General features: G+C 49.0%; 2 protein-coding genes and 1 long non-coding RNA gene across 5 annotated transcripts; 2 read left to right on the top strand and 1 right to left on the bottom strand.

Moving 5' to 3' along the window:
• Nucleotides 1-128: 128 nt before the first annotated feature.
• On the bottom strand, nucleotides 129-14,705 carry LSR (lipolysis stimulated lipoprotein receptor). Of its 3 annotated transcripts, none has more exons than XM_032323657.1 (10): nucleotides 14,453-14,705; nucleotides 12,290-12,634; nucleotides 7,229-7,348; nucleotides 5,055-5,111; nucleotides 4,368-4,514; nucleotides 1,679-1,840; nucleotides 1,467-1,526; nucleotides 1,236-1,367; nucleotides 349-977; nucleotides 129-258 (listed from the first exon to the last, which is right to left on the bottom strand). In XM_032323657.1, exons 2-10 carry the CDS (start codon nucleotides 12,543-12,545, stop codon nucleotides 223-225), a joined length of 1,599 nt encoding a protein of 532 aa, XP_032179548.1. In that variant the 5' UTR covers nucleotides 12,546-12,634; nucleotides 14,453-14,705; the 3' UTR covers nucleotides 129-222. The 3 variants fall into 3 exon arrangements, with proteins under 3 accessions (XP_032179548.1, XP_032179549.1, XP_032179547.1); XM_032323658.1 differs by lacking the exon at nucleotides 14,453-14,705 and adding an exon at nucleotides 13,822-14,062; XM_032323656.1 differs by lacking the exons at nucleotides 5,055-5,111; nucleotides 14,453-14,705 and adding an exon at nucleotides 13,822-14,062.
• Nucleotides 14,118-18,489, top strand: LOC116579014. Its single transcript, XR_004281105.1, has 3 exons — nucleotides 14,118-14,222; nucleotides 16,177-16,294; nucleotides 18,474-18,489. It is a non-coding gene; the product is annotated as an uncharacterized LOC116579014 (long non-coding RNA).
• Nucleotides 18,490-23,522: 5,033 nt separating this feature from the next.
• LOC116578993 (protein FAM187B-like) lies at nucleotides 23,523-24,744 on the top strand. Its single transcript, XM_032323764.1, has one exon. It carries the CDS (start codon nucleotides 24,028-24,030, stop codon nucleotides 24,742-24,744), a length of 717 nt encoding a protein of 238 aa, XP_032179655.1. The 5' UTR covers nucleotides 23,523-24,027.
• Nucleotides 24,745-27,639: the final 2,895 nt, after the last annotated feature.

Raw genomic sequence — 27,639 nt, forward strand, 5'->3', positions numbered from 1 at the left:
GCTGGACACGCGGCCTTCTGCAGACTCGCAGGCATGCAACGCGCACACATAGACCCATAGACACAGCAGCTGCCGGGTTACCCACCTCGTGCAGCAAAAGAAACACCACCCTCTAGACACAAGCCTTGTGATCGAAAGTTTTATTAGTCTTAAGAGGGCAGATCATCAATAAGTCCCTCAAATTAAAAAAAAAAGTACAAAAGGTACATACAAAACGTGAGATCAGACGATTAAGCTTTCCCGACTCAGGGCCAAGTTCTGCAAGGGAGAAAGAAAATGGGTGTGAGCAGGGGAGGACTGGAGGAGAGGATCCAGGAAGGGTCTGAAAGCAGGAAGGGTTGTTCTCACCTTTTTAAGCCTCCTTTCCCGTGATGCCTGGGAGTCCGTCTCAGAGTAAGGGGGAGGTGCTGGAGGGTAGTAGGGCTCCTCCTCATTTTCCTCCCTGTAAGGTCTCCTCCTCTCACCTGGCCCCTTTTTCCTCAAGGCCTCTTCCAGTAGCCGCCCATCATACTGGGGGTCCCCAGACCTGGGGCCATCCTCCCGAGGGTCCCGGGACCGGTGGTGGCGGGACCTAGGGTCAGCATGAGGGCGGTCTCTAGATCTGAAGTCATCATAGTGGGGATCCCGGGAGGGTGGAAATTCCCTTGGGTCATCTTGATCATAGAGGTCATCTCGGCTTCGGCTTCTGGGTGGTCCATAGGCTTGACCTCTCCTCCCCCTACTTGGGGGAGACCTCCTCCCAGATTCAGCAGAGCCCGGCCGGGTGAGGTCATCCAGAGCATCCACAGATCGGGCACGGGGCCGCCCGGCCCCCCAACCACTCCCTGGCCGCTCTACAGGGGGCTCTTGCTCCCACCGTCTGGGACTCCGAGGGGAGTGACGACCCCATTCCTCATCCCGGATTGGGGTAAGGGCAGGGCCTCGGGAAGGCCGGGATCTCCAGTCGTCCTCGTGGAGGGAGGTGACTTCACTCATGGCTGTAGGGAAGGGGGGATATCACTGACTGCTGGGAGGTCCGGAACTCCAGGGCCCAGGAGAGTCACCCACTTGGCTCATGTATTTTCTAGGGGGCCCTGGACTTCTCATCTTTTAAGTGTTGACATGCAGAGTGTTGTACACTTCTCACTGTGGCCACCGTAGGAAAGGAGGTACTATGTCCAGGATTTCCAGCAAGCATACCTGGAGCTGCTCCCTCCTTACTCAGAAACCCCTCAAACCACAAGGCTCCCACTCACCCCGCTCTACACGGCCATTGGCGGCACCAGGTCGAGAAGGGTCGAAGTTGGCCAGCTCTTTCTCCATGTAGTATAGGACCCGCATGGAGTCGTCCTGCTGGCTGGCCTGAATTCTGTAGCCACTGCGGACTTCTAAGGACACGAGATGGAGGTGATAAGTTTAGGAGGAGAGATGCTGACCCAGCCCCCTCCCATAAAGACACATCCAACCTTGTAACAATTGGTTCTCACCAGAGGTCACACTGCTGTCTGTGTCATGAAGCAGGGGTACCTGGGAGCTGTGGCCGCCAACTGGGGAAATTGGACTGTCAGTGGCCGCCTGCATGGATCAAAGCCCTCCAGACCCAGCCTCCAATCCCCTTTCTTCTGGCTCCAGGCCCCTTAGTGCCCAAATGCCCAGCCTACCCCTGCCCCAGCCCCTTCCCGGCTACTCAAGGCCTCACCTGAGCTGTTCCTGTCGAAGTCGCCAGGGTACCCATTGTAGATGGGGCCCATGGGAATCATGGCTGGTGGGGGCGGGGTCTTGGCAGGGGAGAGGTGAGCATAGGTGCTGGGGGCGTAGATGCTTGGGACGCCTGAGGTGGCTGCTTTGCCTGCAGCATACACTGGGGAGGACACACAGTATGAGAAAGCAGCTGGGAGCCATGCCACCCTTTGCTCTGTTAGAGTGTCAGGAGGGCCATGTGCCTGCACCTTCCTCCCAACCCCTGAGCCATGGGGTTTCCCTAGGCACTTGGATTGGTTTCTGGAGGGTTCCTGAGACTCAGGCCATCGACTTCATTGGTTCACACCTTGTTTGTGTTTTTTCACAGTTTTTGGGCAGCGGGGGTTGCACACCAGCAGCCCATGGCCCCATCTGGCTAGACACTATGGTTGTTTGACTATATGATGGTTTGCCCTCGTTTGATGAGGTTTTATCAAAAATCCCAGCTCTCTAACCACTCCATCAGGAGAGGTGGCCACGCTGGCCCGAGTTCTTACAGAGCAATAGGGAGCAAAGATGCCCCTTTAGAGAAAGCCCACGTGCTGGACCCTCTAACCAAATTCCAGTATTCCCCTTTGGCAGCTGGGCCACCATTCCAGAAAATGCATCATCTGGGCAGGGGGAATCCCATGCCCACTCCTCATGGCAGCTGGGTTCTCTAGGCTCAGATGCAGTGGGACTCATTCCAAGGCAAAAGCGTGGGAGCCTCAGCGTTCACTTCCTGCGGCCAAGCAGCTCAGCAACTCCTCAAAGTACCTCTAGTGTTTCCAACCCCGGGCCACACCCTCTCCCAGCCCGCCCCCGCCTGCTAGGCTTGACAGCTCAAGGGCAAATCCTCCTTGCCCTCTTCCTTCCCGCAAGAGGCAGGGTTCAGGTGGCTGCTCTCCTGTCAAAGTCACTGGGCCTGACAGAGCAAGTCGCTTCCTCCCTGGGATTGTGACAGGGAGATGGGAGTCCGGGGAAGCTACGTCCTCTGATTCAATTTGGAAGCAGGAGGCTCAGGGCTCAACAGCCCCAGGAGTGGCCCCCTCAGGAGCTCGGGGGAGCTGGCATTTTATAAGCTGTGGGAGTTGCTGTTCCCAGCTGCCTCATCAGGGCTGTGGCCCTGGCAAAAGTAACAGGGCCTCTGGCAAGGAGTTAATGGGTCCTCTGTTTGAGGTATCAGGGTCTCTGGATGGAAGGAGCATGGCCTTGGGACAGACACTGGACATCCTGGGCCCAGCCTTAATCAGTGGGGTAACTGCAAACTTGGTTGCAGATCCCCCTCCTGGGGTGGGGATCACACCTGTAATTGAGACCAGCGCCCACCACCTGAGGCTTAAGCCCTCAAATAGAAACGACAAGAGACACAGGAGGGCCAGCATCCGCCTCCAGAGGACAGTGGATTTTTCCCAGGGCAGCAACACTTGGCGGGACGGGGCGGTCCACTGGGGTGTTCAGTGCTCAGGAAATTAGCCAGTATGCATCGAGCGGCGGCCCTGTGCTGGGTGCTCACACACCATCCTCCTCTAATGCTCACACCGCCACGTGGGAACCCTATAAAGAAGGAAACCATTTCGGAGAGGGAGCTCTGCTTGTCTGAGGCCACGTGGTAGCTGAGGCATGGCTCCAATGTGCTTCCTGGCCCTTGGTCATGACCAGTGCTGACAGTAACATGGCCAGCAGCTCAAGGGTGCGGAGCACTTATGTGGGCCGAGCCCCGCACTGAGTGCCAGAAGCACGAGGGGAAGTCACTGCCTGGGCTTTCCAGTGGGGAAAACACCCAGCCAGGCCTCCAGCCTCCACCTGCCCAAGCCAACGACAGCTGCCTGGGATTTCACCCTGAAAGCCTCTTGGACTGAGCAGAGTTGTGGCCCTGCTCGGGCACTCTGGGAGGAAATGGCAACAAAGCCATCCCTGAGGAGGGGAAGTGGGGGGCAGTGGCAAGAGGGAGACCCCGCCTTCTCCTCTGGTTTCCCCTTCCCTGTTCTGTTTGTTCTTTCCCCTTCATCTCCAGTCTCACTTCCACGCCCAGCCCCCAGGGACCTACTCTGATATGCTAGAGGTGTCCTTAGACCAGGGTGCTTGTGTGGATGTGGGATTTGAAAATTATATAGATTATATTAGTGCTGTAAACCTTGTTTTCTTAGCTTTTCCATTTAAGAGTTTATTTTTAAAGGGAGCTTTACTGGGGCGCCTGGGTGGCTCAGTCAGTTAAGCACCTGCCTTCTGCTCAGGTCATGATCCCGGGGTCCTGGGTTGGAGCTCCCCTGGCCTCAGGTTTCCTGCTCAGCAGGGAGTCTGCTTCTTCCTCTCCTTTGGCCCATCCCACCCCCACTCTCCCTCAAATAAATAAGAAAAAAAAAAAAAGGAGCTGTACTTCCCAGTGAATGATGTTGTATACTATTTGATAATTTCTCACCTTGTGCATAAATGATGCTTTTAAAACACCTCAAAATAAGTGAAAGTTTAAAATGAATGCAAAGTTGGAAGCATATGTAAATGATCACCTAAGACAGCAAGATCCTCCTTGGCCCACTTTCTCCCAGGCTGATCACCCCATACCCTCCAGACCGATGGCACTGCCCTGGGAAGCCAGTGCATGGCCACCTCCTGTCCTGGAACCCAAGGGGGAAGCGGGCAGGGGTGGGCACGTGAGGGGCACTTACGGGCTTCCGGGCAGCAGCACTTGTCCGGGCAGCAAGGGCACCTGACGTAGCAGCAGCAGGTGTGGGGGCAGCACTGACACCAGCAGATGCCCAGGAGGAGGAAGACGAGGAACACAGCCAAGCAGACCACAACCACAAACAGCCAGTCTGCAGAGAGAGGAAACGGGCCCTGAGAAGGAAGGCCCTCCTCCCAGGAGGCTTGGGCGGGAACAGGGAACATGTCCCTGTTCAGGGGGGATGCAGAGTCAGGGGGAGGGCAAGGTGATTCTTGAAGCTTCCTGGGAAAGCTGCGACCCCTGCTGGATTCTCCAGCCAAGTGCAGGGGCCGCGGCAGTAAAGAGGCACCCCCCCCCCACTCTCAGGCCAGTCCCGGATTCAGGGAACCTGCAAGCACGGGGCTCCTCCAGCCAGGCAGAAAACCAGAGGTCACCTGGCTGGAGCAAGAACAGGATGTAGCTGACAGGAGGGACAGAGAGCCAGCTGCCCAGATCCCACCCTTTAGAAGAGCACCGCAGGCACCAGTCAACAGGAGTCCCCTGTCTACACCCCAGGCCCCTCTGCAGCCAGCCCAGCCCACCCCAAACCCCAGAGCCAGGTCACTAGAGGCCACAGAGTTGGAATCAGGTGGGGTTAGTGGGGGTCCACACAGCGAGTGGGGTTTAGGATGGGGGGGGCTCCACCCCGTACCTTCCATAGGCCCCGCCTGAAAACCAGGTAAGAGCTCTGCCACCCCCGAGGTCCTGCCTGGAGGGACAAAAGAAAGACAGATTATGCTGGCAAGGGCCAGCCCAGCCTGCCCCTACCCTGAAGCCTCGTTCCAGGCTCTTCAGGGTGAAGGTCTGTTCTGAAACGGTGGGGGGGGGGGGGCTAGGAGGGTCCTAGCACATGGTTCCATGGTTCCTTCCCCTCCCTGCCCTCAACCATGTAGGTACTGTTTTCCAGAAGGCTTCCAGGCCCACAATTCACCCACTCTCTCATGCCTTGGGGAATTCTGTCACCCCAAAGTGTTCCAGAATACATCCCGTGGGTTCTGAAGGTTCAACCTCAAGTGTGGGCACCCCATCTTCTCCATATACACGGGTCCTATCACCCCCAAGGGCTCCATCTCCCGTGAGAGGGCTAGTCCTGTTCCATCAGGCAGGGTAGGCACAGTGCCCTAGGACCCAAGAAAATGTTTTTGTTTTATTTCAAAATCTGAAGGAGAAAAATAGCAATATCGATTCCATAATAACGAGTGGTCTTGGCAGCAATGCAATCACAAAACATCTGATTTTTTAACACGAGGGAAGAGGCCCATGAAGGCAGAAGTGCTGACAGCCCATACAAGTCACAGTGTGGCCCGGAGTTCCAGCTCATTTCACGCATTCTGTCCCCCACACAAATTCCGTGACCCACCTAGGGCCTCCCCTTAAGTGCCCCCAGTTCTCTGCATCCCGTGAGCGTTGTATCACGGGGACACCCGGCTCTACGCCCGCAAAGCTCTAGCCAGTAGGGCTCACCTCTCTGCGCCACCTGCCCCTGGTTCTAGCATGCAAAGCAGGGGCTCCCAAAGCGCCTTCCTGCCCAGGAGGACAAGACCACTTTCAGAGGAACACCAAGTCCCGTTTGCCTTTTTCGCGCTGCTTCTCCCATGGGTGTTCCAGAGGCTCTGTGAGAAGGGGTGACCTCACTGCTCTGATTAGAGTGGATTGTGTGCTCGAGTGCCTTGTGCTTTAGAAATCACCTGCTCAGGGTGCCTGGGTAGCTCAGTGGGTTAAGCAACTGCCTCTGGCTCAGGTCATGATCCTGGAGTGCTGGGATTGAGTCCCGCATCCGGCTCCCAGCTCCACCGGGAGTCTGCTTCTCCCTCTGACCTTCTCCTCTCTCAAGCTCTCTCACTGTCTCTCAAATAAATAAAATCTTAAAAAAAAAAAAAAAAAACCCGCCTGCTCTCCATTTGTAACATTAAGCAACTATCAACATCCACAAAAATGTATACATAAACTCTCTGAGATCCTCAAGAATTTTTTACGGTGTCAAGCAGGTCCTGATGCTGTGTTTTGGGAACTGCGGACGTAGGCTGTGCATGTGGCCACACACGGAGTCCTCCAGGGCCCTGCTACGTGCGTTCTGTCACCCACACACGAGCTCTGTCGTGATCAGAACACCCTGGTGCACGCCCCCCCACCATCATGTGTGCTCATTCACACATGCGTTTCCTTGCATCATGCATGTGATGATGGCAACGTACAGCCCAGCAGCACCCATACAGCACGCGTTGCCGAAGACCATATGTGTTGGCTGAGAACAGAGCATCTGGCTAATGGCAGCATCCCAGCCACACGGGGCAGCGGGGCTCAAGGCCAGACGGGGCAGGGCTGCTGGTGGGTATCCCACCCTGCCCTTGAGCACGTGGCAGTGGCCTCACCGTGTCAGCCACACAATGCCAGCCCTTCGGGGCAGAGGGTGAGGTTCCTGAGTTTGGCCAGGGATGTGCGTGAGCTGTGGCCCCCAGGATGGGGCAGGGAGCGGGTCCAGCCTCCCCTCAGTGAGACCCACCATTTTCCCTCCCCACTCACTGCCAATTACCTCTGAAAATTTGGGGATTTTTATTAAAAAAGGAGCCTGGGGAGAGGGAGAGTCTCCCAATTCTCTCCACTCTCAGCTTGGTTCTGGCTTATTTGACATGTTGGAGGGAAGGCTCCCTGCCTGGGGTGCAGGGCAGAGAAGCCCCAGTGACTGGTGGTGCCATGAGAGCGAAGCAGGCGACAGTGCAGAGAGTGAGCGGAAGGGCAGAGGGCAGATGTACAGAGGTGCCTGAAGAAGGGCCCCTGATCCCATCGCCAACCCCTTCCCAGGCCCTTGCGGCCCAACACACTCACCCAACACGATGAGTTCTGCATAGGCTTCATTGTTCCCCTGAAGGTCCTGGGCCGAGACCACGGAGCAGTAATACACACCACTGTCCCCCCAACCTGTCTGGTCAAAGGTCAGGTCAGCATCTGCAACAGGACAGAGGTGAGGACACCTCGAGGGGGAGGACTGGTGCCTCCCCACGAGCACATCAGGAAGGAACGGGGCAGGAGAGTGGGGCTGCAGATGGACGGAGGGAGCATTCAATGATCTGTACCAAGGGCGGGCTACTTTTTAGACTCGGTTGTAAACACTTATTTAACATAGGGTGTTTCAGCAAGTCTGTGAGGTGAGTCCTGTAACCTTTCCTGTCTTGTAGATAAGAAAAGAGGTCTGGCAAGATGACCTAATCCGCCCCAGCAGAGAATCCTGAATGGGGCTGATCTAGAGCCTGGGCGGCAGACCTAGAGCCATCGTGGTACCCCTTCTCACAGCAAAGCTAACTCCCCCAACACGAACCACCCCAGAGATCGGTGTAGCCCCCAGGGCAAGGGGCCTGGGTGGTGAGGCAGACATAAACAGGCCAGATTCCAAAACCAGGTGCTGCCCAGGCATGGGAAAGAGTGGCTGTAAGAGGGAGCCGAGGGCCGCCCCAGCTCCCAAGTCATCAGCCCCACATTCCAGGTCAGGCCCAGGGCTTGGGACGCTCAGGCGGGTGAGGAGCCCATCAATTAGGGCAGTAATGAAAGTCAGCACATCCGGTTTCCTCTCTGCTCCTCAGGCCTTAATTAGTTAAATCCTTCTGGCCATCCACTCATGTGGGAGCGGGCGGGACCTCGGGCGACTGCAGACAGGAACAGGCCCAGGTGAGCACCCCCAGAGCTCCCCAGCGGCTCCTTCTCCCTGGCTCCGGCTGACCTGCCTCCCTCCCAACCCCTTGCACCCACCGCCCTTCCCCACTGGGCTTGGGAGGCCAGGAACTGGGTGCGCCTCTATCTGCACCGGGCCGCACCCACCAGGGCACCAGTCCGTTGCTGAGGGAATGAAAGAATGGGAGCCTTCCTCCTTCTTCGAAAGACCTCAGGTCTACAGAAAAAACCTCTTGGGGTGCCTGGGTGGGTCAGTCAGTTAAGCACTGGACTCTTGATTTCGATTCAGGTTGTGATCTCAGGGTCCTGAGATCAAGACCCAGTCAGGCTGCACGCTCAGCAGGGAGTCTGCTTGGGCTGTGCGGGCACACGGGTTCTCTCTCTCTCTCTCTCTCTCTCTCTCTCTCGCTATGCCCCTCCCCCACACTCACAGTCTTTTTCTAAAAGAAAAAAAAAAGAAGAAAGGAAAAAGAAAAAAAAAACCCTCTGCAAATGTCTTCCTCTACCATTCCAAGCATCTAACCCCAGCCAGCAAGGCCCCTGGCAAGATCCGGCTACTGGTTACCACACCGGCCTCAACCCTGTTCTTCTTTGCTCACCAGACTCCAGACACACTGGCCTCCTCACTGTCCCCCAAGATGCTGCGCCCACACCTGCCAGGGCTTGTGCTACTCCCTCTGGCCGGCACTGGTTCCCAGATGCTCACAGGCCTGGTTCCATCCTACAAGTATAACCCCCACCCAACTGCTGAACTGCGTCCACCGGCGGAGGGGCTGACCTCCCACCTGGGAGAATGCGGACCCCATGCAAGCAGAATCTGGTCTCTCTTGGCCAGTGCCGAGACCCCCGTGCTTGACACGGACACCTTGGCCAGGACCAGGAAGTAGACCCCTTCCCTCTTCATGCTCCCCTTCCTTCCCTCTTGCCACCTGTTCCAGCATTCTCGACACATACGTGGCTATATTCAAATAGGCACCTGATACACTCATTCAATATTCAATGTGTAATTCCCAAATGCAGCCTACGTTCCTGGCAGTATCCGAGGCCCCTGGTGGTGTACTAGAGAACAATGGTTCTCGAAGTCTGATCTATGGCCCCGGAGCCCCCCAGATCTTTTCGGAGCATCCTTGAGGTCAAAGTTATTATCATAGTAATACTAAGATGTCATCTGCCTTTTTCACGGACACTCTCATGAGTGGGCACTGAAGTCTTCCAGAGCCTAGTGTGTGCCATCACCATGAGCTGAATGCAGGAGCAGCTTCGAGAATCCACCTTTTCCTATTCAGGCAGATTTGAAGGAGATGTGCAAAAACATAAAGCTGAGGCAATGCCATACTTTTCATTGAGGTCTTTTGCTGTGTTCTGGAAAATAGGGTTATCTTTTTCATAAAAAGCATGTAATTTATGTCAACCTATAATGAGTTTGTTATTGTCATGATGAATATTTTTCAAACTTCTCTCAGTCCGCTAGTTATAAAAACAAGGTTCTTGGAAGAATTTGAGAGAGAGAGAGGAAAAAAAAAAAAACATAGAGACCCCCCCCCCCGCCCCCCAGCACATTTGAGAAGCTGACATAAATCCCTGTTCTTACGGAGCTCAGATCCTAACTGGGAGAGAAAGACAAATAAAAAAATGTCAACAGATCACATATCACATGGTGATAAGCAGTATGGAGAAAACCAATCAGGGAAGGCAGAGAGAAAGTCCCAGAGTGGAGTGGGGAGTTGTACAAATTTCAGGGGGAACTGGAAGAAACCTTCGTGGGAAGGTGACCTTCCAAGGAGCCGTGAAGGGGCAGAGGACGTGACTCCCCTCGGCATCATGCATCCAGTCACCGAGTACTGAGCTGTCCCTGCGCCGGGTCCCTCACCCATGCACTCCTTCATCGAACCCTCATACAACATAGAACCACATGCTCCCCAATCTTTCTGCTTCTCTGTAACACCCTGCTGGCCCATTGATTTTCCACCTATATCCTTAAGTCAGACTCCAACCACATCTCTCCCCAAAGCTCAGGGGCAGGTCCCTGCGCAGTGCTGAGGACTTTGATGGGAACCCCCTGCTCCTGCAAAAGTTCAGAGGCCGGGAGTTGAAATCTGGGCTCCAGGCCTCTGTGTGTTTTGCTTGGCCTGCATAATGTTTGCGAAACCCACACAAAATATGGCCTTCCAGCTTCTTTTGATCAATTCTAAGGCCTGGGCCCACCTCCTTCCTGCAAGGCACACCCTGTTCCTGGCCTATGTCTGGTCCTGACATCACTTGGACTGGGCATTGCCCTCATTGTTTCAGGTGCCAGGAGAAGATGCCGGGCCTTCTTTATAGCTCTGGGTCTCTGCTTCCTTATCTGCATAGAGCAGAGGCAACCCTCATCTCAGGGGTCCCAGGAGCCCCCAGCAGCCTGGCAAGGGAGAAGCATCCCAGTACTCCACATCACCCAGAGCAGGGACGAATGGACACTGAGCGTGGACACCATTATAGTTTGCCTAGGACAGCTTTTGTTTAAAACCTGGACAGATGGTGACCCAGGAATACTAGAAGGAGGTCCACTTTTCTCCATGCTCAAAGCTGAAATGCAGGAAGCTCTCTCGGCTCCCAGGCTTCCTGACAGGACGTACACACAATGGATATTTACAAATTATGGCCTGTATCAAACACAAGAGCACTTCAAGGCAGCTTGATCACCGAAAGCTGGGGGCCTCTGGAACACGGAGAGTCTACTGCCAGGAGAGCCTGGGGGTCACTCTAGAATTTTAGACTCAGCAGAGGAGGCATGATTTCAGCCAGCCTTCAAGGGCACTCTCGGTTTTTCAGGTTGTCCTGACCGGGCTGCTGGGCCATCATGCCTGTCCAGGCCCGAGAGGTCACAGGGCTCTAGGAGAGGGGCCTGTACAGGCTGAAGCCCCAAGAAGCTCTCTGACCACCAAAGAGCAAGATGCTTTGGGCTGAACTTCTCAGGAAAATGAGGGGCAAGCAGGTCCAGTCCCTCCCCCAAACATGATTAAAAGGCTGGGTCCCTGGAAGCTGTCTTTCGTCCACTGTCTCTAGATGGAGTGAGGGATTGTGCTCCATGGCCTGCCTGGTCCCTTGGGGTCTGTAAGGGGCCACTCCCTTCCCTGCTCTGTCCCCATCCCCAAGATTAATACTCTAATCCCAGTGAAAGGCTAAATCCATTAAGTGGGTTAAGGGTTCATCACTCGCCCACTGCAGCCCATCACCTTCCTCAAGATTCTTTAGGGTCTGGTCCTTCTAAAATCACATTTGCGAAAAATCTGGAAGTGTGCACCCCAGAGTCATCATTCCAAATAGCACCTGGTCCTAGCTGGCTTTCTTGGTAGCACTCAGTCCTCCTTGAAACTCTCTCTTTATCTGCCTGTTTATAGCCTGCCTCACTAGAATGTCACCTTCTTGGGGGCAGGGACCTTGGCTGTCTTGATCACCACATACATCCCCAGCACCAAAGCTCCTGACACTTAGGTGATGCTGGATAAATACCAGAAGAATGAATGAACGACTCCCCACCTCCCCCTTCGTCCCAGTAGGCACTTATTAACTCTCAGCGTTACAGCTAAGTACATGTCTTCTGAGGTCCGCCTGGGTTCAAATCCCAGCTCCAGCCCCTGCCTACCTGTGGGCCTAGACAGCCACTTAACTTAGAATCCTAGCCCTGTTCCTAGCTTTGCGACCCAGCACAAGTCGCTTTACCTCTCTGGACCTCTATAAAATGACAACAGAATCTACTCACACCATTACTGTGTGGTCTAACCTGGATGAGAGCCTGGCCCATAGGAGGCCCTTTTTAAGTTGTTCCTTACATAAATTTTACTTCTTGGTGCTGGTATTCCTATTATTAGAGAACCCCTCCTTCTCTTCATTACCCAATTTTATGTTCCAAGCCCTTGACAGCGTGTGTTATCTTGTTCGCCTCCCTGCCTGGAATGCAAGCTCCAGGAGGGAGAGGATTTGATGAATGCGTCTACTGCTCTATTTCCAGCTTCAAAGAGCGCCTGCCTATCTTAGGGGCTCAATAAATCTTTGCTGTTCAATAAAGCATAGATGCATGAATGGATGGATATAAGGAAGGAAACCTCCCTTCATCAATCCTTTCAGGCACTGGTGCTCAAGAGCTGCCCGGTGGGAACACCAGGCAAAGGTACAACGGAGCCAGCACCACCACCCCAGCAAGCCCCGCCCCTTCCGACCCCCCTGCCCCGCCCAACATACTTCCTGTGATGGTGATCCTCCGGCCCTGGTAGTAGTCTCCCAGGGTCACAGCATTGCCCTGCTTGGTGGCCACGACCCTGACAGTGCGCACGCTGTCCTGGCACTCCACATAGGGGTTGTAGCCTGGGTTGCCCGCTGCCAGCTGGGCACTGAGCTGGTTGTCAGCACTGGCCGGGGAGAAGGCATCGGCGATGCGGTCCCGGCAGAAAGACTTGTACTTCCAGATGACGATGGGCGCCGTAGGGGTCGTGGTCATTTGGTAGGTGCAGGGCAGGGTCACGGGCTGGAATAGGATCACCACGTGGTAGGGGTCTGACACCGTCACCTGGATGGCGCTGGCTGGGGCTGAGGGCGAGAAGAGAGTTACCAGGGCCTCTGTGAGATGCAGCAGGAATGAGTGCCGCCCGCTTGACATTTACTAGTGTAATGGCTTTACAGAGTGCCTAGCATACATTGTTTCTTAATCCCTGGAACCGGAGAGGTAAGCTCTGATAACCGTGCCCATTTTCTAGACCCATGGGGCTAAAGTGGCAAGTACAAGGTCACACAGCCAGATTTCTTGGAACATCCCGTCCATCCTTCTTCCCAGACTGTGGCCTCTGAACCCAGCTCCCTCTTCCCTTAGCCATTCTTTCATGGAAAGTACCTCCCTCTGTGGCCTGTACAGGAAGGCACAAATGACCACCACAAAGCCGCCCACACTCAAGGTCCAGTCGCAAAAACAACCAGTACAGGTCCCAAGTTATGCGGGGCTTTGTGGATGGGGTGCGGTGGTGGGCGCAGAATTGTGGAATTGTTTCACTGAACTGTTTTGCCATGGAGTAGGTAAAGCTCCCATAATGCTCCAGCAGCGTCCCACCTCATCCTCCCCCAAGCCATCTCAAAGGAACACAACAAGCGCTTGGGGAGAGATAAAGTCCCCTCCACAACCCCATCCAAACAAACAAACACCCGAGCCAGGTGAAAGCTTGCCAACAGGATGGTTTCACACCAAGTCCATACGTCCATCCCACCAGACCCTTAAGCAGATACTTTGGGACATGGGTGGGGCTGGGGGCTGGGGACTCCCCAGTTCTACACCCACCTGAGGCCTGGGCATGGTTTCTTGAACTCTCTCTCCAGGAAACGTCTGATCCAGCCCTCGAGTACCCGCTCCCCGCTACCCCAAGACTTAGAAATCTTGGGGTGCGCCCAAGTCCCCATCCCGGCCTTGCCAAGTGATCGGGTGGTCCTTCACCCCTACACCACAAAGGGTCCTATTCTCCTTGCCGCTCCAGGGTTCGCGGTCCAGGGAGTTTCACTTCCTGCTATCTCTGAACAAGGGCGGGGGAGCGCTCCCTGACTCCAATGGGGACTTTCCCTCCCTCTGGCACCCAAGGGATTTCCCGAGACCCTGGGGATCAGGAAATCCTAATCTCGGCTCTCCCCCTGCCCCAGCTCTTCAGCCAGCTCGGCGATGTACAACTCCATCCATCCCCCTTCTATAGTGCCATCCCGCCGTTCCGCCGCACCAGAGGCCCCGCTCTCCGTACCTGTGCACAAGGTGGTGAGAAAAAGCCACACGAAAAAGGCCGCGCCCCAGCCCTGAAAGGCCGGGTTGGGGCCCATCCACATAGAAAGCCCGCGGGCCACCGGCGCCATCGCCGCCGTCTGGGCGCGTCCAGCCCGCGCGTCCCCTACTTGGTACCGAGAGGGTCGGGGGCGCGGCGCGCACCAAGGCTGGGAGGGGTGCGTGCTCCTCCCCTTCCCGCTTCCGTTCCTTGTCCCTATTCCAAGACCACTTTGCCCTCTTCCAGGACTTTAATGAGAGGAAATAACGTGGATGAGGAGCACCCTTCCAGCTTTCGGGGGCAAACTTCCCTGACCCACTGTGGCTCTCCGAGCCATTCCACCCCCTGTGCACTCTTGGGAATGGATCGACCCAGGTACACTGGTGAGAGCAGAGGGCTGGGCCAGGGGGTGGGCGGCGGGGAGGGGCTCCTCCACCTCCCTCCCCGGAAGTGGGCTGACCCAGGTGCGCTCCGGCCCCAAGGGTCGGAACCAAGTGACCAGCAGGCCGGGAGGGCGCGTACAGACTGGGTATCCTGTCCCGCCCTCTCCTTCCCCGGGTGAGCCTAGCAGAGTGTGATTCACGGGAACCGAGGCCCAAATGGGGTGATTCACCTGTTGCGGGGGGCGGGTCCCTCCTTGCACCTGTCTCCGCTCTGCCCACACCCCTCTCCCCGGCTGGCGATGGACCCGCCTAGGTACACCCTGCGGGGAGGGGCGAGTCTAAGCGAGCTTTGGGCTGGCAGAGGCTACCGTCCGGGGGGCGCCGAGTAGCTACGGGCCTCTGGTGCCTTCCACTTAGACGACTTGCAAGAACCGACTGAAGTTTCCGGAAAGGAAGCTCTGCCCTGTTAGGGACGCCGGAGGGGAATCAGGCCCAGGAAACTTTCGGAAGTTTTCCCCGCCTTCCCCCGCCCCTTCCATAGTCGCGGTTCAGCCCCCGGGCATCCCTCGCTCGGGGCGCTTTGGTTCTTAAAGGGGCCGAGTGGAGGCGCGTAAGTAGGAATAGGTTTCCGCACAAGGATTGCAGGGGCCAGGGCCACCTGCGCCCTAGGGCGGGGCACGTCGAGGCGCCGAAACGCGGGGCGTTCAGCGGGGTTCTTCTGCCCCCCGAAGGCGGCGAGGGGAAGCGCCTCCTGGGAAGCCCTAGACGCCTTTTCTGAGAGACTCTCTGGAGGTCGCGAACTGGCCGCTGGTGGCCCGTGCAGTGCCCAGGGATGCTTTGTTCGGCAGCATCCTGTTAGAATTTAGGTCAGATCACGTACATCTGTTCCAAATCTTCCTGCGGCGCTCCCTTTCCCAGAAGAAGCCAAACTACAGTGGCCTGAGACCTCTCACCGCCCCTCCTTTCCCTCTCCCCCGGCTCACTCAACTTCAGCCACACTGGTGCGCTCCCCCAACCCCCGCCCGGTTCTGGAATGTCTGTTCCCCTTACTACTCCCTCTGCCCGCACATCCTTCCTGCAAGTGGCCATATGACCTTCCATCTCCTTCAGGGATTTACCTAAAGGTCATTTCTTCTAAAATGTCAACTCTTTCACGTCCCTCCCTCACCTCTTGTGTGTGTGTGGGGGGGGGGTGTAAAAAACACATACCATTATACTTAACATTTAGCCACTTGTAAGTGCACAATTCAGTGGCGTTTTTAATTACATTCACAGACTTACCTAATCCTCCCCTATATGAATTCTATCAATTTAACAATAACTCCCCATTTCTACCTGCACCAGCCCTTGATAACCTCTTTTCTACTTTCTTTACCAAGTTGCCTAATCTGAGTACCTCATATAAATGGAAAGATGTAACATTTGTTATGTCTGACTGTAGAGAGCAAAATGGAGGCTCAGGCCAAGCTGAAGCCTGTGTCAAGTGATGACTCAAACAGGAAGGTACCACAGCTAGGGGATACTCCTGGGACCAATGTCACCTGACACCCCAGAACTGATAAGGAACAGAACCAGAGGTCTGCAAAGACCAAAAACTGATTCAATCCCTTTGAAAAGGGAAGGATTTGGGCCAGTAAACTCTGACTCTTCAAACCTGACCCCTTTATGTCTGACCACTTAAAAAAGGCAGCTGCCCCTCACCTGGGTGACTCAGTGGGTTAAAGCCTCTGCCTTCGGCTCAGGTCATGGTCCCAGGGTCCTGGGATCGAGCCCCGGCATTGGCTCCCTGCTCAGCGGGGAGTCTGCTTCCTCTTCTCTCTCTCTACCTACTTGTAATCTGTCTGTCAAACAAATAAATAAAATTAAAAAAAAAAAAAAAAGGCAGCTGCCCCTCAAAGGCTCTGCCTGATTGATCTCTGAACATAACCGAGATCCTTCCCCACTTGACCATCAGAAGCTGTGAATGCGGAGAGCTGACCCGGACCAGACTGAGACCGCATCTCCACTATGTTGTGTGACTTGTCTTCGGTCCAGCTCTGTGCGCTGTGTAAGAAGCCAAGTTCAATCGTGTGGTGAGTTGTCATCGGGTTTGGAATCCTGAACCCGCTTTAGAGTTGTGGTTTAACTTTGCTTTATGATTGAGCTCACCTTGTGGAAAGACGCAATCGCATGTGTGCCTTCATAATGTGCTCATGATGCTGGCTCATTCGTGTCATGTATTCAAGGTTCGTGCATGTTTTAGGATATATCACAATGGAAGTCTCTTCCCGTTTTATGGCTGAATAGTATTTCATTGTACGTATATGCCACATTTTGTGTATCCGTTTATCTATTGTTAGACACTTGTGTTGTTTCCACCTTTTGGTTGTGGTTGTGGTTGTGTTAAAGATTGTATTTATTTGAGAAAGCGTGCGAGAGAGTGCGTGCACGTGAGAGAGCACAAGCCCCGGGGGGAGGGGCAGAGGGAGAGGGAGAAGTAGGCTCTCCCTGCTGAGCAGGGAGCCCTACAGGAGACTCAAGTTTATTAACTTTACCTATCTCCAATTTGGATGAATGGATCCTCTTCTTTTTCTTGTCTGATTGCTGTGCTAGGATTTCTAATACAGTGTTGAAAAGCAACAGTGAAAGTAGGCATCCTCCTGACCTTAGAGGGAAAGTATTCAATATTTCCCCACTAAGTGTGACGTTAGCTGTGGATTTTCCGTAATACCCTTTATCAGGTTGAGAATTTTCCCTCTATTCTTGATTTTCACAGAGTTTTTGTTAGTAAAGGATGTTGGATTTTGTCAAATGTCTTTTCCCCATCAATTGAGATAATTGTGTTTCTTTGCTTTTCATTCTTTAAAAAAAATTTTTTTTTAATTAAAAAAATTTTTAAAAAGAATTTATTTGTTTATTTGAGAGAGAGGGAGAACATGAGTGTGGGGTTGGGGGAGTTAGAAGTGCAGAAGCAGGCTCCCCTCCAAGCAGGGAGCCCGACCTGAGGCTCTATCCCAGGCCCTGAGATCATGACCTGAACAGAGGGCAGATGCTTAACCGACTGAGCCCCCCAGATGCCCCTCTTTTCCTTATTCTATTAATGTGATGTATTACTTTGATTAGTTTTCTTATGTTGAACCACCCTTATATTCTTGGATAAATTCCACTTGGTCATGGTGAGTAGTCTTTTAATAAGCTGTTGGATTTGCATTGCTAATATTTTGTTGTGATTTTTGCATCTATATTCATGAGGAACTTGGGTCTGTAATTTTCTTTTCTTCTGATGTCTTTATCTGGCTTTGGTATCAGGATAGTGCGGGCTACATAGAATGAGGGTGTTAGGAAGTGTTTTCTCCCTATTCAGTTTTTTAGAAGGATTGATGTTAATTCTTCTTTAAATATTTGGTTAATCTGTGAAGTCATCTGTTCCTGGGCTTTTCTTTGCTGGGAGGTTTTTAATTACTGCTTCAATCTCTTTCTTGTTATATATCTATTGAGATTTTCTATTTCTTTTTTTTTTTTAAAGATTTTATTTATTTATTTGACAGAGAGAAATCACAAGTAGTCGGAGAGGCAGGCAGAGAGAGAGAGAGGGAAGCAGGCTCCCCGCTGGGCAGAGAGCCCAATGCGGGACTCGATCCTTTGTCTTCTTTTTCTAGTTCCTTAAGGTATAATGTCAGGTAACTAATTTAAGATTTTTAAAAATATAGACATTAAAAGCTATAAATTACTCTCTGCTGCATCCCACAAGTTTTGGTATATTGCATTTTCATTTATCTCTAAGTATTTTCTAATTCTCCTTGTGATTTTTTGACTCATTGTTTAAGAGTGTTTAATTTCCACAGTTGTAAATTTTCTGTTTCTTCTATTATTGATTTCTTACATAATCGCACTGTGATCAGAGAAGACAGTTTGATTCATATCTATTTTTTAAAATCTACTGAGACTTAGTTGATGGCCTAACACATGGTATGTTCTGGAAAATGTCTCATGTGCACTTGTATTTTCTTGTTGGGTAGAGTGTTTATTTCTATCAGGGCTGGTTGCTTTATTGTATTGTTCAAGTCTTTTATTTCCTTACTTATTACCTGTTTGTTCTATCCATTGTTGAAAGTAGAATATTGAAGTTTCCAACCGTTATTGTTGAACTACCTATTTCTTTGTGCAACTCTATTCACATTTTGAGGGTCTTTTTATAGGTGTATAAATATATTGGTTATAGCTTCTTGCTCTGTTGAAAATTTATTAATAAATACTGTCTTTCATAAACAGACATTTCTGCAAAGGAGACATCCAGGTGGCCAACAGACACATGAAAAAGTACTCCATATTACTTGACATCAGGGAAATACAAATCAAAGCCACAATGAGATACCGCCTCACACCAGTCAGAATGGCTAAAATTAACAAGTCAGGAAATGACAGATGCTGGCGAGGATGCAGAGAAAGAGGAACCCTCCTACACTGTTGGTGGGAATGCAAGCTGGTGCAACTACTCTGGAAAACAGCATGGAGGTTCCTCAAAAAGATGAAAATGGAGCTCCCCGATGACCCAGCAATCATACTACTGGGTATTTACCCTAAAGATACAAATGGAGTGATCCGAAGGGGCATGTGTACCGGAATGTTTATAGCAGCAATGTCCATGATAGCTGAAATATGGAAAGAACCTAGATGTCCGTCAACAGATAAATGGATAAAGAAGAAGTGGTATATATATATATATATATATATATATATATATATATATATAATGGAATACTATGCAGCCATCAAAAGAAATGAAATCTTGCCATTTGCTACGATGTAGATGGAACTAGAGGGTATTAGGCCAAGCAAAATAAGTCAATCAGAGAAAGGCAATTATCACATGATCTCCCTGATATGAAGAATTTGAGAGGCAACATGGGAGGTTTGTGGGGTAGGTAAGGAAAAATGAAACAAGATGGGATCGGGAGGGAGACAAACCATAAGAGACTCTTAATCTCACAAAACAAACTGAGGGTTGCCAGGAGGAGGCGGGTAGGGAGAGGGTGGTTGAGTTATGGACACTGGAGAGGGTATGTGCTATGGTGAGTGCTGTGAAGTGTGCAAACCTGGCAATTCACAGACCTGTACCCCTGGGGCTAATAATACATTATATGTTAATAAAAAATAAACAATTAATTAAAAAAATAAATACTGTCGTTCCTTGTCTCTTGAAACCAATTTCAGTTGAAAGTCTGTTTGTCTGATATTAGCATAGCCATTCCAACTCTCTTTTGTTACTATTTGAATGGAATATCCTTTTCTATACTTTCACTTACAACTTACTTGTGTCTTTGAATCTAAAGTGAGTCTCTTGTAGACAGCCTATAGTTGGATCATATTTTCCTTATCTAGTCTGCCAATCTCTGTCTTTTGATTTAAAGAAATTACTGATAAGGAAGGACTTATATTTGCCACTTCGCTGTTTATTTTCTGTATGCCTTATAGCTTTTTTTGGCTCCTCATTTACCCCATGACTACCTTCTTCTGTGTTTAGCTAATGTTTTTATAATAAAATGTTTGATTTCCTTCTCATTTCCTATTGTATGTGTTCTATGGTAATCTTATTTGTGGTAATCCTGGGAATTGCATTACACATAAAGCCCCCTAGAGTTATAACACTTTGGTTTGAATTTATACCAGTCTAACATCAATATCATATAAAAACTCTGCTCCTGTCCATCTCTATCACCTCCTTTCCGTTATTGGTATATCAAACTGCACTTTATGTACTGTTTTCCCAATAGCAAAGAGTAATAATTATTTTTATGGATTTTCTTATAAGTCATGTAGACCATTAAAAGTGGAATTATAATTATAACTATTATAATTAGCATTATAAAATGCTAGCTTTTATAATTGTCCATATATTTACCTCTGCTGGAGATCTTTATTTCTTCTCATGGCTTATGGTTATTGTTAAGCATCCTTTCAGGGTGTCTGGGTGGCTCAATGGGTTAAGCTTCTGCCTTCGGCTCAGGTCATGATCTCAGGGTCCTGGGATCGAGCCCCACATCAGGCTCTCTGCTGAGAGAGCCTGTCTCTCTGCTACTTGTGATATCTCTCTCTCTCTGTGTCAAATAAATAAACAAAATATTTTTTTTAAAACACCCTTTCATTTCAATTTCTTTCAGGGCAGATCTAGTGGCAACAAACTAACTCTCAGCTTTTGCTTATCTGGGTGTATTTTAATTCTAATTGTTGGAGGACACTTTTGCTAATTATAGAATTCCTGGTCGTATTTTTTTTTTTTTTCTTTCAGCACTTTGAAAATTTCAACCTGTTACCTTCTGGCCTCCAGGGTTTCTGATGGGGAATCTTCCCAGTCTCTTACTGGAGAAACCCTTATGTAACAAGTAGCTTCTCTCCCTGCTTTCAAGTTTGTCTTTTTGGCTTTTACCAGTTTGATTACAGTATGTATTTGTGTGGATCTTTTGGGGTGAATTCTGTTGAAGTTCAGTGAGCTTCTGTGATTTTTAGATTCTTTCATAAAATTTAGGAAGTCTCTGGCCAATATTTCTTCAAATGTAATTTTGTAACAGCTCTCTCTCTCTCTTCTTCGGGGACTCTAACAATACGGATGTGGTGCAGGATCATCTTCCATAGGTCCCTTACGTTCTGTTCACTCTTCAGTCTCCTTTCCCTTCTGTTCCTCAGACTCAGTAATTTCGGTTACCTTCTTCAAGTTCACTGTTTGTGTCTTCTGTCTCCTCACATCTGTTCTGAATTGCTTGAATGAATTTTTCATCTCAGTAGTTGTATTTTTCAGCTCTGGAATTTCTGTTTGGTTCTTTTTTATATTTTCTACATTTCTGGTGATATTTTCATTCTGTTCATGCATCATTTTCCAGTCTCTCTCCATATCTTCTCAAGCTCCTTGAGCATTTTGAGACTATTTAAGTCTTTGTCTGGTATGTCTACCACCTGAGCTTCCTTGGGGATATTTTTCCTTTGAATGAGCCATACTTTTCTGTTTCTTTATACTTTATGATTTTTTGTTGTTGTCAAAAACAGACATTTGAATCTTATAATGTGGTAACTCTGGAAATCATAATTCTCCTCCCTTCCCCAGGGCTTACTAGCAGTATTTGTTTTTGTAAGGTAACTCTATGCTGGGGGTCTGCCTGAGGTGCACACTTAGGGTTCATCTCAGAGCTCTTCTGAGTTGGCATTTTTCCCTGGGCTCATGCGATGAAGTTTCCCTACATTATGTATGGTTGCTTACAAATCTCCTAATCCCTAAATGTCTGGCTTCCAAAAGGGGGGAAAGTGGGAGAAAACCCAGAGGCTGTCCCTTTAAATCTCCTGGGAGCTGCTTCAGCCAATGAGGGTCAAACCAATGGTGGTCTGCTTCTGTGACTGCACTTCTGTGATCAGAGGTAGTAATATGCAACCAGAATATAGAACCCCGATATTTAGAGGACAAGGTCCTTCTTATGCATTCCCCAGTAACAACACTGGGTGATCACTTTATTTACAAAATCTCATCAAATCTTCAAAAGTGCCCTTTGGAGCCAGTACTATTAAAACACCTATTTTGAAAATGAGGAAACCAGTTCCCAAAGAGAAAGCCATTTGATCAGAATTCCATTGCAGGAAGAGACTTCACTGCAGTTCTTTAAATGTCTGAGAAAGAGAAAAAAACAGCCTCGGATAGCTGGGAGAGGACCTGACACTAATAACAGTGTCGGTGTTCCTAGAAGCTAGCCTAGAACTTACATCTAGATCATGTTATGTTGTCAAACATAAACAATTCCACAGCACAACAACATCACACAAAGCCTCTCTGTGACTATTGTGAACCAAGAAAAGATGAGATCAATCTATAATCATGCCTGAAAAGATAAGACAAGAACATGGTCCAACCCACAAAATACCAAACGTTCTCCTCTCCCAAGTCCCATGACTACTGTCTTAGCTTCACCACATTCTTCTCAGCTTCTAGATAACAGAATTACTCTCACCAAACAAGCATTCTCTTCTACATCTCTCCTGTATACAAAGCCCTGATTTTGTTTGTCTTCAATGATTTCTGTAGTCAGAGAAGGTCACACCTCCCCAGTCCTAGAGACACAATCTGATTGTTAAGCCAATCATGGAAATTCTATTTTCTCTTGGAGATTGATGTGGGTCTGTACACGGGACCTAATCCTGGCCAATGAGACTTTAGGATATCTGATGGGATAATTTTGGAAATGATCTCAACTTTATGATATAAAAGAACACTCCTCGTAGTAAACATCAACTGCAGTAATCATTACTGATCTCCTTTTGCCAAAGGTTTCCTGGGCGTGTAGAATTCTGTTTCCTTTGTTGGGTTGGTAGATTGGTGGTAGTGCCCTGTAACTGTTTCTGGCCAGTGGTTTGTGAGCAAGTGACAACTGTCATTTAAGGCCAGAACATTTAATGGTAGACACGAAATCCTACAGATCTCTCTTTCTTCCTCCTCTGGCATGAAACTAGAAATGTTTGAGATGACTTTGCTCCATTATCCTGGTTCCCTGAGTGATTATAATGCCAACCCACCATGAACAAGGAGCTTGAGTGAGAAATAAACATTTGTTTTTGCAAGTCATTGAGATTTGGGGTAAGTTTGCTATAGAAGCAAATAGACTACCTTGAATGATACAGAAATCAGTGTCCCGAGTGACATGCTGCTGTAACCAAAAATAAAAATGCATGGCATTGGCTTTGACACAGAGCAAAGGGAACAGGAAAATGTCTTTGAAAGCAGCAGGATGGAGACTGTTGCTTGAGATACTTTTAAAGGCAAAATAATATACTTCATGAACTTGCAGCTTTGAGGGAAACAGTTGGAATACAGAATAGGAGTGAAAATTCACTAAAATTGGCCAAAAATTGGGAAGGCCTTTGAGAGACAAAATCCAATGAGCACTCCCATTCTGCCAAGGATAAAATCAAGGGTACAGCCCGAATTAAATTATTATTAACCATTGTTAAAATCTCTGAATGAATTAAGATACTCCTGGAAAATCCTTAAGATACTCCCAGGTAGGCAAAAGGGCTCAGTGAGAGAGAGATGGAGAATATGGCTCTCCACAGATGCCTGATACAGTGTTTCTGCAATGACAGAGAAAGAGAGAGGGAGAGAGATGGGGAACATCTTTTTTTTTTTTTTTAAGATTTTATTTATTTGAGAGAGAGAGAGCATGAAAGGAGCAAGGGGCAGAGGGAGAAGCCTGCTCCCCGATGAGCAGAGGGCCTGATGTGGGACTTGATCCTGGGACTCCAGGATCATGACCTGAGCCGAAGGCAGTTGCTTAACCAACTGAGCCACCCAGGTGCCCGATGGGGAACATCTTCAGCCAAACTGCAGATGTGGGTTTTTGCAATGGAGTTGGCTGGAGGCTTTTAAGAATCCTTAGATCCCAAACTTTGGAAGGCAGGAAGAAGGCCAAAAACACTGCTCATGAGGGGAGAAGAACACCTCTCTCAATGCCACCTCAGATGCCGCCAAGGTCAGTAATGGAAAAAGAGAGATCTCTCTGGAGACGGGATACATGAGCACAGGGACCAAAGACTTAGAAAACACCTCCATCCCACCTCCATGAGCTGATCTGGTGCTATGCTAATGAAGCAGTCCTCCCGAGTTATGAGACAGGAGGACCTTGCTGTATTTCCTTAGTGGATTTTAGAGATGGTACAGACCAGTGATTTCTGTTTCTCCAGAAAGTGAGGCAGGACCAGGTTTCATTCCACTCAGGGCTGAAGCCCGAGTTCTGTGGGTGACTTCATAATGCCCAGGGTGGTTCCCAGCATCCTTTTGTAGCAGGCTACCATGTTGGCCCCCCTGTGGCTGCTTAGCCTTTCTCTCCCCAGTCTGTGGGCAGAGATATTAATCAGATGTTCCTATAAGAGTCTCTGCCAGCAGGCCCTAGTCTCGGGCAATGATGTTGTCCTGCAATGTGACTACCCCAAGGCACTCTGGTACTTCTCTCCCATTCTGGGGGAAGATCCCTTCCTGATCTCCTCTGTGCCAAACATAAAGAAACTTCCTGGGGGCAGCCTTCAACTGACCAACCCTCAGCCCTCCCAGACAGGCCTCTATCACTGCCAGGACAGTGACAATGCCCTTGTGGTAGAGTACGAGATTGACTTCCAAGATGTCAGCACCCTGCACATCACCCACAAAGGCCTGGGCCAGAAGCCCCTGCAGAACGAGACCCTGAGTCTGGGTGGTCGTGTGCTCGTCTTCACCCACTGGGAACCCTGGCAGGACTGTAACCGCTGCGGGGAGCCTGGGGAGCGGAAGCGGCTGGGCTACTGCTACATCGAGGAGCCCCAGGAAAAAGCCATGCCGTGCTGGCTCTACCTGAGAGGGGAGAAGACGCACTCCAGCCGTCTGCGGACTGAACTGCAGGTGGAAGCCTGTCTTGCACCCTGCGACCATGTCAAGGAAACCAACCAGCCATACTTCATCTTTGACATTTACCCATTGGGCAAGTTGACCAACAACATGTGGCTTACCTGCCCCTTGGCCTCCATCTACAGGTGATGGGACCAGGGCATCAGCCCTGCCTTTGACCCTCGCCTAGGCTCTGTCTCCTGTGCCCCCTGGGGCAGGGGTTCGCCTTCCAAAGGAAACGCAGGCTCTGTCTCCCAGCCCATAAGCATTCATGGTCAATCTGTCCAGGAAGGGGTCTCTTCACTGGCTTGTCCAGAGGTTCATTCAGTAGGAACTGCTTGTGTCTATTCCGAGCCGGACCGTGGGCAGGTGGTGCTGGGGACATATCGGGGACTGGAAAGGTTGAGCCTCTGTCCTCCTAGGCACCTGATATTCAGGAGTGACCAAATGTAAAACCTTGGCTTTGGCCATCCATGTCAACATCATCACTAGTGTTGTTTCTGTGTCCTCACTGGACTCTGACAGATACAATTTGTCTGTCCGTCCTTGCACCGATGTCACAGCATTTTTATTACTATACCTTTATAAAAAGTCATATCTGGTAGTATAGATTTTCCAGCTTTGTTCTTCAGGATTGTCTTGATTATTCTTGGCCTTTTGTATAAATATTCTGGAATCAGCTTGTAGTTTCCATCCCCCCCAAATCCTATTTTTTAATAAATTGGAACTTCGTTGACTCTAAAGCTAAATTTGGGTAGAATCAATATATTACAATATGAAGATTTCTAATAGATGAACATCATAAATATTCCCATTAGGTAAGCTTTGTTTAATTTCTCCCAGTAATGCACAGTTATTAATATAGAGATCGTATGTATATTTTATAATATATATTCCTGAGTAATTGATTTTTCACGTTATTACAAATTGTGTCTTTTTTATGGCTATTTTGCATGGTTTAATAAGTTGGTACATGAAATAAAATAATCCAAGGTTATAAACAGTGTTTTGACTATTGACAAAATTTTAATATACCTGATATTAAAATCCGATTCAAGTCATAGACATATAAATACCACACACACATAATATATATTATACATAGTATTATAATAAAATATGTTATTATATTATATGTTATATATTATATTATGTTGTACACCTGAAACTAATATAATGTTACATTCTATTAGTAATTTGACATTTTGACTTTAACATTCAACATAATTTGACAAAATGACTTTAACATTTCAAGTAATGGAAATATGGCCTTATATACATTTCAGGTGTACAATGTAATGATTCAAGATTTCTATACACTGTGAAATAATCACCACAATAAGTCTAATTACCATCCATCACTGTACAAAATTACAAAAAAAATTTTCTTGTCGTAAGAACTTTCAAGATTTACTCTTTTTTTTTTTAAAGATTTTATTTATTTATTTATTTATTTATTTATTTGACAGAGAGAAATCACAAGTAGATGGAGAGGCAGGCAGAGAGAGAGAGAGGGAAGCAGGCTCCCTGCTGAGCAGAGAGCCCGATGCGGGACTCGATCCCAGGAACCTGAGATCATGACCTGAGCTGAAGGCAGCGGCTTAACCCACTGAGCCACCCAGGCGCCCAAGATTTACTCTTTTAAAAGCTTTCAAATATGCAACAAAATATTATTGACCTTTGTCAGCATATTATGCATTACATCTCCATTTATTTATTTTATAACTGGAAGTTTGTACCCCTTGACTCCCTTCACCCACTCCACCCACCCCTCAACCTTCCTCCCCTCTGCCAACCAACCATTTGTTCTTCATATCTATTTTGTTTGTTCATTTGCTTAGTTTTTTATCTTATTTTTATTTTTTTTAAAGATTGTATTCATTTATTTGACAGAGAGCGATCACAAGTAGGCAGAGAGGCAGGCAGAGGAAGTGGGGGGGGGAAGCAGGCTCCCTGCTGAGCAGAGACACCACCCCCCCAATGTGGGGCTCGATCCCAGGACCCTGAGATCATGACCTGAACCGAAGGCAGAGGCTTAACCCACTGAGCCACCCAGGTGCCCATTGCTTAGTTTTTTTAAATTCCATGTATAAGTGGAATCATATGGTACTGGTCTTTCTGTCTGATTTATTTCACCTGGCATAATTCCCTTGAGGTCCACCCATAGTGTCGCAAATGGCAAGATTTCATTCTTTTTTAATGGCTGATAGTAGTCTGCTGTGCATATACACTATGTCTTCTTTATCCATTCATCCACTAATGAGTCTTTAGGTTGTTTCTGTATCTTGGCCATTGTAAATAAAGCTGCAGTGATGTAAGGATACATATATCTTTTCAAATTAGTGTTTTCATTTCCTTCAGATAAGTTCCCGGGGTGGAACTGCTGGTTCACATGGTAGCTCTATTTTTAATTTTTTTGATGAATCTTCATACTGTTTTCCATTGTGGCTGCACCGGTTTGCATTCCTACCAACAGTTCTCAAGGGTTGCTTTCTCTGTACGTTCTCACTACCGTGTACCTCTTCTTATCTTTTAAATAATAACCATTCTAACAGGTGTAATGTGATATCTGATTGTGGGTTGGATTTGAATTTTCCTGATGATGAGTGATGTTGAGGTTCTGCCTGCTCATGTGCCTGTTGGCCATATGTATGTCTTCTTTGGAAAAAGGTCTATTCAGATGCTCAGTCCAGTTTTAAATTGGGTTATTTGGGGGTTTTTTGTTTGGGTTTGGGGGGTTTTTTGTTTGGGTTTTTGGGTTTTGGGTTTTTATTATTGTTTTTGTTTGTTTTTGCTATTGTTATTGAGTTGCATAAGTTCTTTATATATTTTGGATATTAACCCCTTATTGGAAAAATATTTTTCAAATATTTTCTCCTATTCCATAGGTTGCCTTTTCATCTTGTTGATGGTTTTCTTTGCTGTATAGAGCATTTTAGCTTAATGTAGTCCCACTTGTTTATTTTTACTTTTGTTGCCTTTTGCTTTTGGAGTCAAATCCAAAGATTTGTTGCTGAGACCAATGTCAAAGAGCTAAATGCCTAT

Source organism: Mustela erminea, chromosome 19, assembly GCF_009829155.1.
Source record: "Mustela erminea isolate mMusErm1 chromosome 19, mMusErm1.Pri, whole genome shotgun sequence".
Classification (NCBI taxonomy): domain Eukaryota; kingdom Metazoa; phylum Chordata; class Mammalia; order Carnivora; family Mustelidae; genus Mustela; species Mustela erminea.

Bases quoted from the DNA above. Each gene is read 5' to 3' on its own strand.
- LSR (XM_032323658.1), bottom strand. From the start codon at position 13,930: ATGGCGCCGGTGGCCCGCGGGCTTTCTATGTGGATGGGCCCCAACCCG. The intron at 1,841-4,367 runs GTAAGTGCCCCT...TGTCCTCCCCAG, and splicing joins GTGCTGCTGCCCGGAAGCCC to TGTATGCTGCAGGCAAAGCA. The intron at 1,368-1,466 runs GTGAGAACCAAT...TCGTGTCCTTAG, and splicing joins AGACAGCAGTGTGACCTCTG to AAGTCCGCAGTGGCTACAGA.
- LOC116578993 (XM_032323764.1), top strand. From the start codon at position 24,028: ATGTTGGCCCCCCTGTGGCTGCTTAGCCTTTCTCTCCCCAGTCTGTGG.